The 19749-nt window shown below is 41.1% G+C and overlaps 1 protein-coding gene across 1 annotated transcript; it reads left to right on the top strand.

Annotated features, from left to right (window-relative positions):
* Window positions 1-904: 904 nt before the first annotated feature.
* On the top strand, window positions 905-19749 carry LOC145437540 (uncharacterized). The gene is made up of 15 exons (XM_080314805.1): window positions 905-1050; window positions 1558-1736; window positions 1931-2071; window positions 2429-2584; window positions 2659-2730; window positions 4923-5154; window positions 5982-6109; window positions 8628-8708; window positions 9135-9287; window positions 10219-10290; window positions 16951-17163; window positions 17360-17437; window positions 17504-17692; window positions 17749-17820; window positions 19023-19749. The coding sequence occupies exons 1-15, from the start codon at window positions 1041-1043 to the stop codon at window positions 19530-19532; spliced, it is 2286 nt and encodes a 761-aa protein (XP_080170931.1). The 5' UTR covers window positions 905-1040; the 3' UTR covers window positions 19533-19749.

Here is a 19749-nt window from a genome sequence, read left to right as displayed (position 1 = left end):
AAAGAACGGCATTCGAAACATTCTGCTATTCTCACTCCATCGCAGAATATCATCGGTATATGCTATTTATGGGCGATGGGGTACATACAACAAGGACGAGAATCAGTAATCTACTTGCCAGCCAATCGTTACCAAGCATGATTTGCTTCATTTCGTCTTGACCGTGACTTCGTCGTTTCAACTCATATATACATAACACGCCACTGGAGTTCGGTCGATACAGGCCTATGCCGGATTACAAAGTCAAACATCTTCAGATGAGTTTGTTTGTGATGCCGTTAGGTTAGGATGTCCAATTTATAGCTAATACCATGCGTTCATGTTCTGGAGAAGCCTACAATCACTCATCGACCATTCGCTGGCCCCGTTTGAGATCTCATTCATTGCGAAACAGGGAGTGCCGGCCTTCGCCGTTATAAATACGAAACCTCGACACCTCTTCTGTAGACCAAGGTATGAGGTTCACCCGCATCCCCAATCAGCAGCAGCACATGGTGTAAATTCGAAATATAACCAGTTATATTTGACTGTAATTTTCGATGTGATATCTTTACCTCTCTTCGCGAGAGGAGCAATAAGGTTTAATTCTAAGCAGGAAATGTTCGAAGTTCATTAGTCAACCTCGCTGAGTCATCGTTCTTACGGATGGGATTTCACGTTGCGGTATAAACATTAGACAGCCACGAATAGTCTCGGGTGGTGGGATGTTTGTTTTGCGTCTTGTAACCTGCGATTTATGTACCATCGGCATAACTGACAATATATGTGCGAATGAAGCAATTTAATTCCACCTTTTGCATGTTACACATAGTGGAAAGTATATTCACGGCTTGAACAACGGAAATACCCTCTCTGTCCCACGCATCAAACACACGCAATAAACGCAAATGTTTGTATTCTACAGACAGTAAACAGGATTACTGCTCATTGTATGCTGACCGTTGCGGAATAGGCATTAGACGCAGGCTTCAAGCGCCGTTAATAAAATTACTGCTTTCAAGTTTGCGTGTTTCATTCATGTGTCTGTTCATTGCTTAGTGATGGAAACTGGTGAGAATTAAATTGAATATGTGGGGCGGTGTTTAATTAGGCTTCATATAGCATGTTTTGTTTCGCCATATCCATAATGTGTGGTTGCTTAGTATTTTACATATAGACCCTATATGTGTTATATATATATAAGTTCTTCATTATAATATATCCTTTCATCAATATGAAACGCGTTCACAAATTTCGGGACAATGAAATGACTTACGACTATATAGGGCTATGAACGCAAAGAATAACGTCGAATGTGGGCATAGCTTGTTCGATTATGTAGTATATTATGTTGGTAATCTAGAGACGAATTGACGTGAACCCAGGTTAAGCGAATCCATCTTCTTTATGAACAGGACAATCGTTTTTTTGATTGTGTGAAACTCAGTCAGTAATCCCTGTGTAAGAATAATGACCAAACAGACAGAAGATGCGAAATTATGTAACTATTTGAGAATATTTTGTATTCGTTTTACATATGGGAAGGCTCGAATGATAGCCTACTTTTCATATTTCCAGGAGGAGATGTCACCATCTCGCTCAGTGACTTCTCCGTCGATCTCGAGAAACTTGCTGACTTTCTCTGTCAGCCAGGTGTTGGTGATGAGCCCATTACAGTGATCGGCATCGTCGGTTCGACAAGATCAGGAAAGTCATTCCTGATGTCAATGTTGGTTCGATATCTACAGAAGAAAGGCGTGAGTAAAATCGTATACCGGAGTCGGGTACAATGTTTCCCATCGACTCCTAAATAGACCGAATAGTACTCTAGTAGTGCTAGTTTCGGGTTATAAAATCACATGCACAAGTGTCTCATTCTCAAATCTCGGTTACAAATGTGATCTCGCATAAAGCTAGCAGTATATACTAAGCGAATTTTCACATGTCATAGTGGTTTAACAATGACTGGATTGAGGATGACAGTAACGGTGTATGGGAAGGATTTGCTTGGCGGGAAGGGAGTACTCCCCATACTAAAGGAATCAAAGCATGGAATCGTATCTTTAAAATCCCTTGCGAAGATGGAGGAAAGGTAAGTCACCGTTAGATACAATACCTCTGTCAGCCTGTAAGTAGAGGAGATGAGTGGTCATAAATTTTTGGAGACTTCGGTCATGCCGAAAGAAATAAACTGTTTGGTGTGGGCTGTTAATATATTCGTAAATATCAGCGAGGCTCAACCTATTTATAACTATTATGAAACAGGAACACATGTCGAGTAGTGAATTCGGAGCTAGCAGGGTGCTAATGAATAAGTAAACATTGAAATTTGTAAGACATTCAATTATTCAGTTGTAATGAAATGGGTGCTTTTTCGTATTCATCGCAACTATTGAAATGTCTCGCACGAGTGTTATAAGTTATAAAAAGGCTTGTTATGACCTTACAGCGCAAAGTCCTCCTCGTCGATACTCAGGGTCTCTTTTGCTCTGATATGACGAAAGAACACAATGCTAAATTATTCGCAACAATGATGCTACTTTGTGATGATTTGTTGGTGAATATAGAAAGGAATTTGGACGAAAGGGAGCTAGAATCCATCGAGGTATGTGATGTTCTCCGAGGAGTTTCACTGACGCTTACGCTATAAGCACCATCTCTATTTCCGTCTAATTACAGGTATTGTTGAAATATGCATCTAGAATCATTGAAAATATGAATAATCGCTATGGGTGGATATCTTCTTGTCAGGTAAGCATACCTTTAATTTTAATTCCAGACTAGATAATCACGCATCGCGGATGGACAAGCTGTATAGGAGTACATGAGTCCAAATTATGACGTCGCCAGTTGTGGTATATTGCGAATGCGCATTCTCATAGTGAATGAGCAATGAAAGTATCCGCATTAAAACATAAACTTCAGTCTTGCCACCAGCGTATTGTAATTGTCACGGCAATTTTATATATCATTTACTAATCGTGTCGCTTCGAAACCAGGTTCCATTAAGCACACAGTTGATTTATGATCACGCATGTACATTATTGTAAACTAAAATTGGATATTTAGCTAATTTCTAGTAGCATAAGGTGGTACCAGAAAGTGACGACTGCTTGATTTTCACCCTATACGCTGTGTTAAAAATCACCTATTCCCCCGGCTATATACGGTGTAATCCTATATTGTGTATACGGTTACCATATTTTGGAAATCCGAAATGAGAAATTTCCAGACTCACAATACAGGAGTAAAATCCGGAAATAACGGTAAATTTATTGCGAGTTTGTACTTGGTTCACTAAAAAAAGTCGCACAGCCGCGACAGCAGGAGCGTGAAGGTCCTGTGGAAATTTTAATCAATTGCAGCTCCATTGCGGTGGCGTTCTGAAGAAAATGGCTGCGGCCAATCTTTTTTTCGTTTTGCTCTTCAATTGGAGACCACATTATTTTAGAGCGCAGTGTCCCTTTAAAAGAGGATGTACTGTAACCCTAATATTTGGTCACATCAGTCGAAATACGCCAGCAACATTGGCCGACAGGCAGTAACCGGGACAACAATGTCTCAAATTTGGATTTACCGAGGAATAAACTTATACAGCCGTATCTATTGTTGGCAGAACATATAGGATTTGTCAATATATTGTTTAACGTTACGAGCTCTACAAGACTAGAATACGTCTTTATTGACATAAATGAGCTTTTATCTATGCCAGGGGTGGGCAAACTTTTGAGCTCGCGGGCCGCATTCAACATTTGAATTCATTCGCGGGCCGCACTATATAAAATTGGGATTATAAACCAAAACGCAATATTGATATATGATTATATAGTGAGGACATGGAGACAATATATGTGCTTATTTAAAACAAGTCAAATATTGCTTTGATGATATGGTACACGCGTAGTGGCGAGATTTCATAGGCAGGCGGACATGAATAACCAATTTGCCAAAACTATAGAGATAAAAGGCGGTTGGCCCGATTCTTAGAATAGGATTGAAATATAAATCTGTGAGCAGTGATCTGTTCATAGATTTAGTAATTCCACTTTTGGTTCAGTTCCAGGACACACAATGCTAACAGCATCATAACCATGTTAGCTTTAAACACGCTTCTGCTTTGTGTAGATAAAATATAAATACCCCCATTCCACGCATACAGACAACGAATGTACCTAAGACACGCCCGAATCGGTTTTTTATAAGCACATCACTGAAATGATTAAATATGAAGTGGGCAATCTGAAATCTCACTGGTGATCCAAATTATGTCAATCTCGTTGCAGCTATCCCGCTGTGATGTCAAGTATTTACCTTAGATCAGTGGTTCTCAAACTTTTTAAGACACGCCCCGCTCCCTTATGATGGTCAGATATTTCGCGCCCCCTTATCGTCATTTCACAAAACGCAACCAGGATGCTAGCAAACCTAACGGGTAGTTTGATGGCGTGGAAGGTTACGACTGTGGATGAGAGATTTTTAAATATGTAATTGAGACTAAATACATAGCAATAACTATGAATTGGAAGAAAATCGCGCGGAGCGCGGAATTTTTTTTCAGTCGAGCTCAGCTTCACGCTCCTTTCAGATGCTTTCACGCGTCGAAGGGAGGGGGCGCCCACCAGTTTGAAAACCACTGTCTTAGAATTATCATGGTGAAATATAATAAGAAAAAGTTCATCAAGTCCCTGCATTAATTCGATTTTTAGTACGCATTTTATGAAAATTTTTGAATAGTTTCTTTAGACTCTCGCGGGCCGCACAAAACGGCGTGGCGGGTCGCATGCGGCCCGCGGGCCGTAGTTTGCCCACCCCTGATCTATGCGGATCACAGCTATCCAGCTCGTGCGATTATGACGGCTATACTCCCTGTGAAGCTCATGAACAATCCGTAAAATTATCTGCTTCGAGTGCCGCGCTAACCAAGGTATTTCATTTTTATCTAGAATCTCACTCTTCTGGTACGGGACTGGGAGTCCCCGCAGGATTATGCTTTCGGATATGATGGAGGGAAGCTGTATGTGAGAGGGTACAGAGGGTACCTAGATATGACTTCAACTTCGGAAGGTTTCTCCGTGAGACAAAGTGTTCGGTCGAGTGTAGCGAATATTGAAGGGTTCCTGTTGCCACATCCGGGCGTGCGCGCCAATGGAATAAACTTTTCTGGAGCAGCAGCAGGTTCCGAATTCGCTCTGCTTCTTCTGCTAGCAAAATCCCTTAAGCGCAAACTCAAATATGCTGACGTATACAGCCGTTAACTATGCTGATAATCGGAAACTATTCATTTGAAATTATATGTCTGGAGCAGGTTTCGTGTACTAAAGGTACCAATGCACATATTCTACAATGTACACATTCGGCACGCCTAAATAAATAACAACACCACCCACGCACGAATCGTATCAGCACAGAGTGTAACTGCGATAAAAGTATGCAGCAAACCAAGAATTTCATCTTGAGAAATTCACTGCTATCTTATTGTTTTCACATGTGTTATGCGGGCTTTTTTGCGAGGCGTTACTAAACTCAACTACATTGTGACTGTCAGGTTTCTTTTGAATGAAATGCGACTACGCTGTTTTCTCGATTCTATTTTGCTTTCAAATGACGTTGCATTGTAGGCTACTGTCGAATGTCGTCAAATTCTGTTTTAAAAGACTGCTGAGCTATCTCACATTGAACTTAACTACAGGCTACTTTTGAATAATTTGATTCAACACCTACATCAATGGGACGTATGATAAGTCATCAGTATACCATGAGAAAGCGATCGAAATTACGTTCGACTATTCTAAATCAGTTCAAACTCGGGTGTTCCTTTCTTTAGTTATAATGGAGAGCTCGTTAGTCTCCTATGTATTTTGGAATTGAGATTAAAATTATAATATAATTGGTGAGGCGGCTGAAAAGTTGACGCAGGCTGGCAACGGCAATTGGGAACCAATGCTTTATATTATTCTGTGTCACTTGATATCCTCATCGACCACAGCATCAATTTTCTTCAGACATGTCACCAGAATTTCGCCAGTGCATTGACGAGCTAGCGCGGACTTTATTCCATCCCTTCGGACTGGCGCGAAAGACGAGCGGCAAGGAACATATGACAGGACAAGAACTTTGGTCGCAAATGGGGGTATGTGATGAAAAATGTCCGACGGGATACGGTAACATACTCCTATGTCATGCTATGCCTTCCACAGCAAAAACCTATGCGGCAATGTCGTATGTTAGCCTTGGGGTGTCGCTGCTGCTACCGCCTTCGCTAATTCAAAGCTGTCTGGAATGATCCTGAAACCAGCATACGTAATTTATGTACGAATGATATAACTGTAAGCACGCGTCAGATGCCTGCCTGTTGTCCATTTGTCCGCATATTTTATAATTACAGGAAGTCCTGAAATCTCAATTATACATGCAGCCAAGGTTGAAAAGCCCCATGCTCTTATAAGTCCTATGCTTGACTTCAATCACATTTATATAATTTGCAGTTTTTTGCAATGAAACGAAGTCGTTTAATCAACGATTAAGTAACCGACAGAGTTAGGCCTACATTATAACTGTATTTGTGTGATTTGTATATGCTGTACCCAACGGCTTCTCTCCAAATCGAAATCGAGGTACTCGGCCTCATGTGTAAATTGTAAACAAATAACACTGTTTGGGTTGCGGATTATCGACTGCAAGAGGTATAAAGTCCACTTAAAGTTATATTTGTGAAGGAGAAATTCTGACATTACTGATTTTCAATGTCTCATTGTTGCCAGATATATCTACTAGGGAACAACGCAACAACGCCATAGCGTATATAGTATAAGGTTTATGCTATAAACTCTATTTCTATCACCGTTTCTTGACTTTCTCTTCATATAGTCAGACACAGTTCTCATGTTGATATGAGTGGCAGATTTTTTTACGGGTTGAAATTTCAAATCTTGTTTTTTGAGGTTTGCACCACCCCTGGAATTTGTACGCATACCTCTCTTTTAAAATATGAAATGCTTTCCATAAAAGGTATGAGAATCTGAGTCGCCAAAGCATGTGATTAGACGGGGCGATAACTGTATCAATCTAAACGATTCCGATCCCAATTCTAATACTTCGGAAACGCGTGATTACCATAAAATTACAGCAAATTCCCGCCATATAGTCGATTACGATTACATGGAAAGAGCAATCACAATTGTTGATGATTAGCCTACACTCTTTTGCTTCCTTGAAGTTGAGTCAAACACATATTCGAAGACAAAATAAATATTATGACGATTGAGATGAGGCTGCAGCACAAACGAACAATTTTTTGAAAATTGTCGTCATTTGCTTGTCTCGATACAATGTCTAGATTGCCAGACTATATCGCTGACGATTTGTCACCCCAATTATCAATTTTCGTTATAACTATGCTAACATGATATATAAAAGCGGCCGTAGGTTAAAATCTCGAGTAAATAGCGAAATAATTGGTGCCCACTGCATCATTATTAGGGATGGAGTGAACGTGGAGGTTCAGGTTCGCGTTCTGTATCTGAACCTCAGAAATTTAGAGGTTCACGTTCACAAACGAACCTTGGTAGGTTCTGCACTGTGAACCTTTTCATATGTTGCAATTTTCCACGTCATTATAACATTATTGGTTGAAATCCATAGTATTTCAACTGCGGGTCACTCTATGCATGGCGCTGGCAGCATAAAAGAATCAACACTAAACAAGCATGCAGCCTGACCATCTCAAAGATTTTACTTGCTTTGTTACCAAAGTTTACTCGAAATATCCAGTTTTCCGTTTGTAAATATCTAGGGACTCTCTGCTGTGAGCTTGACCAGCAATCACATAATATCAAGAGCGAAATACGCGACAGTATAGTCAGCGAATGATGCTTATTCAACCAATCAATGAAACTCATATGAAGAATACATCGCTGTCTAATGTAAAAATCTAGCAGGCGTACGGGGATCATCTTGATTCACTATGTTTATTGTATCATAAAAACAAATCCATGTGATTGGAGTGTTGGCCACTCCTGTATAGCTTGTTAATGGGATAACATCGGTAGTAAGTATAGAGACCCTTTTTACACTCTGCTCAATAACAATGTAGCAATACTCCGGTCTGGCCTAGACCGTTAAAGCGTAAGCTTATATTACCTTGCAAGTCTTCGTTGAAACTGTTGGCAAAGTGATGGAAGATATTGATGTTATGGGATTATTATATCATTTGATTGCTCCAGTTGATATATTTGGCGACGTTTTTAAAGTCACTATAAACTTCAGCATTGTGAGATAATGTGGTCCGAGTCGTCGCTAGGTGTCGTGTTGTACATTAATATATCACTTCACTGAAATTTAAGGTTGGAATTAGCAAAATGACGTCACGAGGTTCACGTTCGCGTTTACACAGGACCTTTCAAAAAGGTTCGCGCACAGACGAACCTGAACCTGTCTGAGGTTCATACCATTCCCAAATTCATCATCATCATCGCAGAGTAGGATAAAATGGGCACGAAGCTCTGTCATAGCAATTGATGCTTCTGGTAACGTAACACTTGTAGGCTTACACCTGCAATCCACATGATACGGATATATGCGATGCTCCATTACGAATAACGCAAACGAACAGCTCGTTTATATTTAGGACCTTTAATGTTTGTTTCCAGGGATTTTCAGCAATCTGTGACGAAATGGAAGTGGAGAAGACCGTCGACAAATGCAAGTCCAAGATTGACCTGATTGCGCAAGTAGGTTAATATTATTAAACAACGACAGTGGCGCTTATCGCCTGTTGAGGCGTTGTGCGCCACGGCAATGCATTTCGTAAAGAACAGTTTCTTTGATTTTTGACGATGACGACTTTTCATGCTCGCGCACTACCAGTCTTTCGTTCGCTCTCGCTTTCACGCGTCTATCACTCGCGGGTCTCTGCTGTCTACATTGGAGCTCGACTCATTCTTCCTCTGGGCTTTTCACCACGCTGCGTACGGGTAACAGTGCGATCGGTGATCAGGAGCCCAGACATATCTCCGATACGTAGAAACATGACGGAGTCTAGACTCGAATAAAGAATCATTGGTATAATGACGGTGCTGCCGTTTAGCAAACTGCGCCATTCTGTTCCCGTTGATGCGATTAATTGGAGTCTGAACAGCGATTATAATACATTTCAGGGTAATGGTAACGCGGACAGGTCATACAGGACGCTGCTAGGGGAATGTCTTGACAACTTTGGTCGAGACAGAAATAATGAATGGCGCCAGCTACTAATCACGAAATGCCAGGAATATTATCGCAGAGTCTCAGAATGGGGCATGCTACGTGAGGTAAGCGAATTTCCAGTTTGAGTCGAACTATAAATCACAATATTCATATCAAAATTATCCAATAAATCGACAAAGTTATACATTTTATTCGTGCTACAAACTGTATCCATGATGACACGGCTTCCTTCTATAGTTTATTCAGCCTATGTGGTTGGCGACGTAGTTCTCTCGACTACACTATATAACATAAATCTGCTCGTGTTAAAGCATTTTCTCTTCAAATGACTTCAACTTAACTACTGATTCTTATTCGTCTTCATCCAAGCTAAGCTACTGTAGTACATGATCTCACACTTTTGCGAATATCGCCAGACTAGCATGCATCTCATGCACCTCATGCTCACACTGTTAATGTTGAACTATACGAATAGCAAAAACCCCGTTCGTATCACCAAGGAAAATCATTTTTATATACTCCCTGAACGTAAACCGCGTGTGTTCTTGAGGTGTTGTTGTGACTAATCTTTAATTTTGCACCTTTCATAGTCCCACGATGCCACGAATATTCAGGACTATCTGGTCTACAACGAATAAATCAGGGGCTCTTAACCTATGGGGTCCGCGGACTAGTTGCAATGACTCCATTAAAGACCAGCGATGAAACTACAACTATAAAACTACATTTTCCTTAAGCAAATCTGTCCTTATTTTTTACATATGTCCTTATTTTGTCTTAGTCTTATTTTCAGTACTCACTACATGTCGCAATAGCCACACGGAATATAAGAACACTAACAACTGTTAATAAGGCCGTTCTGTAAGGCTCCTCGATTGTTGCGGATAGGCTGTCCATGTCCACGATACCACCTAAAAAGATTTAGGGGTCGGCGATAGCCAAAAGGTTAAGTGCCCCTGGTGCGAATGAACACGTATAATTACCTCTATTCGAAACCGAAGGCCCTGAGCATGATTTTTTTTTTGTTTCGTTTAGCTTGAAGCCGACAATTTGTCGTTACAAATTGTTCATGCAGCATGGAAAGGATACACAACGAATATGGAAAAAGTAAGACCGATTAACATTGACTTTATAACTCGAAGATGATGAATTAAATGTATAGCTAGATATCACAGCTAATACATAGTAAAACATGGAAATTACTAAGGCATTGAGATTCAACTGATTGAATATGTAGGGTAATTTAATATTCTGTGATGACGCGTCGGGTAGCCTACTTATTTCTACCTCGAGATTGTAAGGATTTGGAAGTGGGAAGTATAATTGACACTGTTGGATGTAGTCTTATAACTTCAATTCTCAAGGAGAAATATATCCTTACCCAGTCTAATAGTATCTTAACTGGAAGAGGTCCATTGACTACTCATGATCTATCATTTGGAATACACTACCACAACATATCAGAGATTAGCACTGGACTGGACTTGGGTTGAGCAGGATCCAGACTATGGGATATTTTCGTTGGATCCGGATCGGACCAGATTGTGATTTTTGAAATAAAATTGTATCCGGTTTTGACTTCGACTTTGAGCATGGAAAAATCCGGACTGGGGTCGCGGACTGGTTTCGCACCCAAAACCTCGGGACGATCGTAAGAGAAAAGTTGTTACTCCGAAGTTTTTATTATGTAACGGTAATACCAGGACCGGTGCAGAAACCACCAACGTTGTTGAGCTGATAGCAGGTAGTAATTTTGCGAATATGGCCATCACGGAGTGGATGGTGGTCTCATTTTTTAAAAGCGTGTCACTGTGATAGTCTTTCAAAGATTGCATGAAACCTTATCATAGTAAAGACTGGTCACAAGTCAGGCGAAAATTGCTGAAATGTGGCAAAGGTATAGCGCACCGTCACTGGTTAACGTTAACCTATGGAGTATTGAATTGACGATGCAAATACTAGAGCAATTTTGTTGAGAAGCTCAATATTTCTCTTTGGGCATTAAGCATGTATGTACATGTTCATGTTGTGATTCAGGTATAGACAGGCAGTTTTGCTAGTTTTGATTAGATGTCTTGTTGATTTAACGCGGAATGAATATTACTGCGATGTGTAGTAGTAGGTATACCGTAAAAGGGTTATCATACATCCTTATTAAGGAGGATTTGTCCTCTTTTTTCAGGTATTTGAAAATTTCCTCCGAGGACGCCTAAATGTCCTCTTTTTTGGCAATTCGTCCTCATTTACAGCTTTTACAGCTGCAATGGACAGATTCGAGCGAAAACGGTCATAAATGACGCTAAATAGCGCAAAAACGGACATTCGAGCGGGTAATTCGTGGTTCAATTGAGAGTGACCACCTTTTTCTTTAGTCAACTCACCAGATTTTACAACAAAAGCAGCGAAATCAGATTTTCAGTCTTGATCAACTAACTTTTCTGATTTGGTAAGAGTGTCCTCCTTTCCCGATTCCACTGGAGAAAATGCATTATCGAACAGGTTGTGTATTTCGGGCCCGGGTTATGTTACACGAGGCTCACTTATTCTCGGTAACGTGGTTATTCCATGTTTTTCAGTAATAGAATTGGACTTTGGATTTTGAAAATTTTTGGATTTGGATGGAGTTGGATCGTAAATTTGGAAAATGTTTTTGGATCAGGATGAAGTTGGACTGAATTGGAAATTTTCAGGACTGGACCAGGACTGAAAAATATCACAGTCCGCTCATCACTGCAACCTATCCGTGAATTATTGTTATAACCACATATAATGTAGAGGCACAGTGTAGGCCAGGGGTCACCAACACGCAGCCGCGAGGTCATATTTTGCGGCCCGTGACTTCATTTAAAATTTTCGAAGAACGCTTAGTAAAGCATTTGGAAATGCTGAAATTGATTTCAGTTTGAACATATTGTCATTCTTGTTGTTGTTGTTCAAAGTAAGCTATTCTTGTGTGCCTAATTTCACTATTCTTCACTAGTTGATACGGCCTCGGCGTTTGTAATATCATTCCATGGAGGAGGCATTTGCTGATATGAATGGGTATACTATTGCCTGGACGTGCTATGGCCCACATCTGCCAGGAGCGAGACGCTTAGAAAACGAGTTCGGGCTCCCAAAAATACGAAGCTTTAAGAGGAGATTGTTCTCCAGCAAGTAGCCTATCTTGTCTAGCTAACCCCAATATCGATTCTTCAGTCCAGGGGTAGCCAGTCTGCGGCAGTAGAAGGAAAATTATGCGGTCGCCAACACCTGATTCGATTAGAATATGGTGGCGACCGTCAATATTCAAATTGAAATTACGAATTGACTCCCAAACAATTGGGACTAATAACAATTGGAACTAAGGAAAAAGGAAACTAATAACAATTGGCCCAGCAAAACATGTACCTCAGCACAGCAATAATACTTCCCTAAATTTTCGAAGACACCCGGCCCCTGCATTAACTCTACCCGTGAATCTGATCGCATGGGCTGAGAAAGGTTAAATATTGGATAGTTATGTGTGAAACTATGCTAATACTATTGACGAAATTCACTCACGAACATAGGCGCCGACTTACGAGGTTACGAGGTGGCGCAGCCACCTCGTGACCATATTTACGAGGTGGCGGCCACCTCGTACAAAATGCTCAAACACCCAAGTGATTTGTGACCAGTAATTAGTAATCAGGCTAATCGATGAGACCTCGTTAGAGGCGTCTTCGGTTTCGATACGCGCGTGTGCCAGGTGCGTAGCCAGTAGCCACGGGGGTTTCGGGGGTCGACCTTCCCTATTTGAAACGCGAAACCCCTTCATTTGAAATGATCATTCTAACTCTAATATTCAGTTGCAATTCAATAATTGTGTAATCAGTGTTCCGCGCGGCGGGTTTGCGAGAAACGTGTTGTCAATTAGCGAGAAGAATCTGTGATTATCTCCCGCTGAGATGGTCGCTAAATTAGGTCATTCATTCCCTGCGCGTGGCAATCGTCGCTAGCCTGATTTATCGCGTCTCGATCAAGCCTGTTTCCGCAGGCTTCAACAATCGCATCTGCAATAGGCCCAGTTTACACTATATCACCGCTTAACCACGCAATCGTATCTGCATTGGCGGCTTCGACCTGGTGTGCACGATATCATCGCGGGCTCACACAATAGCATCTGCAATAGGCCTGGAGTGAAAGAGATCATTGCTGGCCTATGTCCTGACTATCGCGTCTCGGGCCTAGCAGTAGCATGCTTTGGCTCCTATCTCTCGCTGGTTTGGCGACAATGTGGTCGAGTTTACGCTAATTAGTGATTGTTTTATGTCATATTGATTAAAAAGCGACATCGCGAAACTGAATAACATCGAATCGCTGCAGGCAGACTTTAACGTGCGAAATTGATTCCCGCTAATGAATGTAACGATCAGAAGATGTGAGTATCATGTCTCGAGTTCTGAAATACGACAAAGGTTTGAAATCGGTGCCATCAAGTTCGGAAATTTTGATTTGCGAAAACTGTAGCCGAGACTGCGTAATACGCGCGCGTATTTAATTGTTCACCAGAGATCAGGGACTCGCTAATTGACAGCACTCCCGTAGTCTTTGACAAGCTTATCATACGCCTAAAATCGTAAACACGAAGAGATTATATGATCGCCATTGACACGTGTACTTGACCCGAATTGAATTGATGCTAAATTGGTAAATTTGAAAAAAAAAATCCGAATTCCCCTAATTTTTCGACTGGCTACGCGCCTAGCGTGTGCTGAGAAGCACCCATCCTAGATCTCCTCTCCCGATCAGGCGCCCAAATATACATTCTGCTTTTCTGAAATCTAAATTATGTGCGCCCATATTCGTTTACAAAACCATTCATGAGCTAACTAGCTTCGTGATAGGTAATCGGAGCGCGAAATTGGAGGGTGTGTTGGTGTGTGCCTGCAAATTGGAATTCATTTCTGCGCAGATTCGTTTCTATAACAAGGCTTTGCCAGTGACATTAATCGGGAAATGCAGCAATACAGGTTAAACACCGATATAATGAGAAAACAATTGTCGCGACGAAAGCTGCCGTACTCAATACGGTGTCACACTCAAAACCGATTCGTGGCGATACTGATTAGATTACACGCTTTCTCATTTGCTATCATCCATATTTCTCGTTATCTTCTTGATACATTCGTACTTCGAAATTGTCGCACAAAGTCATTTTTCAGTCTTCCTTTCATTATTACCGTGACGCATCACAAGATTATGGGTGGCACAAATTCTGATTTTATTCGATTCGTTTGAACAGGGAACCTTCTACATTCCGATAAACTTGATTGCTGGATGCACTCGTATCGAGAACAACATTATCGAATATTAAACAATTAGGCATTAGATGGACAGTGGATTTCTATTGGTAAGATCGCGGCATGCGTCCGGAAGTGCAATTAATTCTAGTCCAAGGGTGGCCAACCCGCGGCCGTAAAACGAAATTTGTGCGGCCGTCAACACGTAATTCAATTAGTATGCGTTGGCGGCCGTCGACGTGTATATTGAATTTGCGTATTGATCGACGTATTCCCGAAATGCTTCGCGAACTTCAATCGGAAAATGCACCAACTTTAATCATGAAACAATTGCCGCGATGTGAGTTGGTCGACGCGAAGCAAGAAACCGCAACAAACAATCACTGATTGGCTGCGCAATTTTGCGTTTGTAATCATCATTATTGTCTGCTTGAAGTGTTCGAGAGTTGTCGTGTTACTTGCAAGGCCAGTGCGTAGTACATTTCGTTAGTCACACTGGACATTCCGCGTGAATAAGATTGATGCAACTGCAGATTCCGTCGGACGGACTGGTAGCGCGGGCCGCAGTTACACACTACACGTTTTAAGATTCCATTTAATAACTCGACTGCATGGTTTGACATTAATGAGTGCAAGGCCGATATTAAAACGTCACGCGTATGTTTCAACTCTGCACGTTCACCAGCGCCCAGCGGCATGTAGTAAAGTGCGTTTTCGTGCGACGATGACGTCATCGCTATGGAACAATTATGACGTCACAAGACTTCGCCACCTCGTAAAAAAATAAAAGTCGGCGCCTATGCTCACGAATATGAAAAAATATTCGTGCTTCGTGCGACCACAAAACGTATCCCTGTGTCTATACATAACGAGATTACTCATGATTTCGGTGCGCACAGTAAGCCAATATGAGTAAATAGTTTACTCCGTAGTTTTTTGACAAATTGATCAAAAACGAGTTATTCACAGCAGCTAAAACGCCAATGCGAAACCCTTATATGCAGGTTACGCAGAGAAAATGATAGTTACACAGAAATATAAATTGAAATATCTGTTGTCGCACTACCGCTTCACTTCTGATTCACCCGAATCACGATATAATAATAATGAAGCTAATTCTAACGTTCGCGTTTACAGCTAAAACATGTGTATTTCTCACAACGCATACGTAGGGCTGATGCCATTATACCACTAAAACAAAGGCAGTATAGAGAGATGCCAACTTATATCATCGTTAGAGGCACTGTTCTAACGGTTTATAACTGTATTTATCCGCCCAATCATCGCATCATTGCCAATTTCATTGTTTGCGAATAAAGGTGTTGCTATAATTAAACCCCTATGATCCGTAATGTAATATAATATACCACTGTGTAGGCCAGGGGTGTCAAACTCAACTTGCGTCGCGGGCCGGATTCCAACGTTCAGAGTACTCGCGGGCCGGACCAGTCAAATGATTGCAAAATGTTACCTCAAACTCCATGTCCTTGTTTTCCACGTGAATACTGATTACTGAATTATTAAGCCTATACACACACTTGGCACACACACATAATAATATATTATGGTATATGACGGACGATGGAGTATTCTATCAACACCTTTATTTGCAAACAATGGTATTGGCAAAATTACGATGATTGGCCGGTTGAATAGTTACATCACACTATGGTTACATATACTGCTAAAACTGCGGGTTTACCGACGATATACGCTGGCATATTCCTATGATTGCTTTGTTTCAGTAGTAATCTAACAATATAGTCTTGTATGCAGTGTGAGGCATACAAGCGATATAACCGTGAGCGCATGCAGACGTTGCAATTTGGTTCGTCATTATCAGATCGCAATCCGGGTTTATCTGGAGGCCGAGGAGCTGTTAAGTCATAAGCGAAAAAGGAGTTGGACCACAGATATTTTAATGATATTTTTGTGTAATAATTATATTCCACATGTAACGTTCATATACCGGTTTCTGACTGACGGTTTGACTTCTGTGAATAATTACTTTTGGGTCAATTTTTCATTAAACTGTGAACTCACTGTGCAGTTTTTGCCTTCTCGGAATTGGATGTCAATGGCAGCGACTTGTTGCTGATGGTGTGTAACCGCAACACCACTATAAGGTGGTTATAATGAGGCCTATGAGCAATGAACGTACTCGACATTTGCTGTCTGGGGGGATTATTTGATGAAAGCATTTCGTACTAAAAATCTCAACATTAGTTAGAAATGAGCTGGATAAACAGCCATTTTTCAGAATCGCGTCGCGGGCCGGATGCTTGACACCGCTGGTGTAGGCTAAGTATTCAAATGAAAAACAAGGACATTGATTTAGAGGTAATATTTTGGAATCATTTGGCTGGTGCGGCCCGCGAGCTAGCTGAAGGTCTGAATCCTGCCCGCGACGTCATTTGAGTTTGACACTCCTGGTATAGATATACGACATATCCTTAGATCTTCTGGTAAAATGCGAATCCAGTTTGTTACGCTCTTTCTCAAGGATTTGGGAATCAACACAATAACCGACGAAGAGCTGGGATCGATGCACGATAAATACCTGCATCAAGCCAAGAAGGAATATGAAAATGAAGCGATATGCAATATTGCATATGTTGCAGACCATGCCGAAATGCTGCGGGAGTTCGCCATTGAATCGTACGAAAGGTTCAAGAAGATAAATACCAGGCGCCAAGGGCTTAAGCAGTTGCACGATGTAAGACGAGATGACAGAATTATATTTTCGGCAAAATCGCCATGCTATGGGCGCGTCTATTTGTATGTAAAGAATGAGACACGTAACGTTCTAGTTTTCGCCAGCTTAGCAATTGTATTTATTTCGTCATGAAACGTTACGTCATTCATCCGAGCTTTTGTATTAGTGTGATGGTTAATATACGTCTTGCATTCAGCTGAATAACGTTGAGCAATACGAAGCACAAATGTTCACCAATCACCTTATAGAGCATTTTACAGAGGAAGTAGACAAGGTGACGGGAATCTGTTTCAATGCGCGTTTTCGCGATTTCCTATACGATAGTATTTATCACCGCCAGTTCGGGCAAATCTACGTGGATGAGGAACAACTGAGCAAGCAAGTTCGTGATCTGCAGAGCGAGTTCTACAGCATATTCGATGATAACTGGAGACGCGAATGGCCCTTGATTGATTCTTTCAAGTCCGATCTTTTGAATGTGTTCGAGAGTGAACACGACTACTGCATGAAGCGCAACTCCAGGAATAAGGTGACCGAATTGTAGAATTCTCTAGGCGTCATAATGACACTGATATTTAATCGTAGGTTGTTTTCTTCAATATCCTCGAGGAATGCCTAACAAAAGCCAAAGTGGTGTACAGTGGTGTAATGGAAAAGGTTTGTATTGTAATAATTTTTTGTATAGTCGTACATTGAGTGATGACGTTGTAGCAACCGTTTTTAGGCTCGGATTCTATAAGTGTCTTTGCCCTTCCATGCACAATGTATGGATCTGCACCAGACTTGTACAAACTCTTAAAACTCGCAACTAGATCTAGAAATAGAACTACCAACTTTTCGAAATCCGTAACTAGAAATACTCACTTTTTAAAATTCGCAATTAGAACTGAAACTAGAACTACTCAATTTTCAAAATTCTCAATTTGAACTAGAACTATTACCTACTCACTTTGGAAAACCTGTAATTAGAACTAAAATAGAACTATTCACTATTCAAGACCCACAACTAGAGCGAAAATCGAACTAACGACATTTCAAAATTAATACACACCAGAATATAGTGAAAGCTTTGGACTTAGCCCGCCTACTTATTTTCTGCTTCTCATTCTCAGAAAAATAATTGCCCACCTCTGACGTAGGGGTTTCCATGTCATTGAATGTTGAGAATCGTCCTGAACTGGATTTCATTATCCTGGACAACACATTAATTTATATTTTATCGGAAATATCAGACGTAGAATCGATATTTCAAAAGGTTTCGAGTTTGAAATAGCGAGAGGTTTCGACCACACAAACCCAACCGCTGGCCACTCCACTGTTACCAGTGATGACTTTGAGGTAGTAATGGCTGCACAAACATCATTCAGCAGAACTCCAGCAAATCGATTCACGCAGAACGACGACAGGTGCTTTCTAGTTGCTCGACAGCTAATTTTTTTCTGATGTGAAACTACAACTAGAACCATACTGAATTTTCAAAATCTGCAACCAGAACTAGAACTCCAACTAGAACTAGAATTATACTCAAGATAACGTTAGTTTGTTGACCGTCAACTAACTATATGAGTTGTTTGTACAAGTATGGTCTGCACCGGTGGTGTTCAGCCTCCCTCCCTTCAAGCCTTCAAAATTCCGGACATTTAGACATATTTCAGTAATTCCTCCCGGAGGCAGTTTAAACGGTTAAGCTCCGGACATAGGGCAACCCTATACTATAAAGGAGGACGAATTGTCAAAAAGGAAGCCATGTGGGCGTCTTCGGAGGACATTTTCGATTTCCTTAAAAAGGAAGACGAATACTCCTAAATGGGAAATATTGTAACCCTATAGTCGTATGTGACATCGCACTCTCTTTTAAGGTTATGCTTGAAGGATATTACGAGCCCGCGGATCTCCAAAGTCATCATGAACAAGCCCGACAAATAGTCACAGATCAACTGCGAAGTGAACTTGCTGATATAGAACGCAAGCATACGACCACTGTGATGCAACAACTCAATTCGTACATATCCGCAGAATATCGCAAGTGCGGTCAAGAAAACAGAGCCAAAGTAAAATCCACGCCTGTCCCGCGGTCGAACATCGATATAGGCAAAATCTGGGCAACAATTAAGTCGATGTTTGGAGTTATCACTGAAGTTATCACATGTGTCGGTGCAGTGGTACAAAAAGCACCAGAGTATTATACGGCGGCTAAGGCAACCGCTGCATCAGGTTTACTCCTAGCGCAAAGTCTAACATTACCCCAAGTTATGATTGTAACAGCTCTCGCTATTACCGGTATTGGTGTCATTGGTGCCATTGGGTATCGTGTGTACAGGTGGTACAAAAACAGGGAAAACAGACGGATGGAAAGCATGACTGCGTAGTCGGAAAATCACACGTTGAAAGCATGTAAAAGTTCACACAGACTGAATACTGATTTGATGATTGCATAGCTGGATAACTGCCCACCAGTGTCCCGCAATTTCCCCAGAGCTCAAGTTACGTTTTCAATATTTTGTGATTGAAATACGTTGTGTGTTCTTATTTTATTTTTGATGGTTAACATTACCATATATATATAATCGATTTTTTGTAGTGGAA

The sequence above is a fragment of the Botryllus schlosseri genome, chromosome 4, assembly GCF_051294905.1.
Source record: "Botryllus schlosseri isolate E-star chromosome 4, Bs_hap1, whole genome shotgun sequence".
Lineage (NCBI taxonomy): Eukaryota > Metazoa > Chordata > Ascidiacea > Stolidobranchia > Styelidae > Botryllus > Botryllus schlosseri.
The sequence above is the reverse complement of the archived record's forward strand: the minus strand, read 5'-3'. Positions and strand labels throughout refer to the sequence as shown.

Coding starts and splice junctions, on each gene's coding strand:
- LOC145437540 (XM_080314805.1), top strand. Junction 17,164..17,359: donor GGCTTAAGCAGTTGCACGAT/GTAAGACGAGAT, acceptor TCTTGCATTCAG/CTGAATAACGTTGAGCAATA. Junction 17,438..17,503: donor TTACAGAGGAAGTAGACAAG/GTGACGGGAATC, acceptor TATCACCGCCAG/TTCGGGCAAATCTACGTGGA.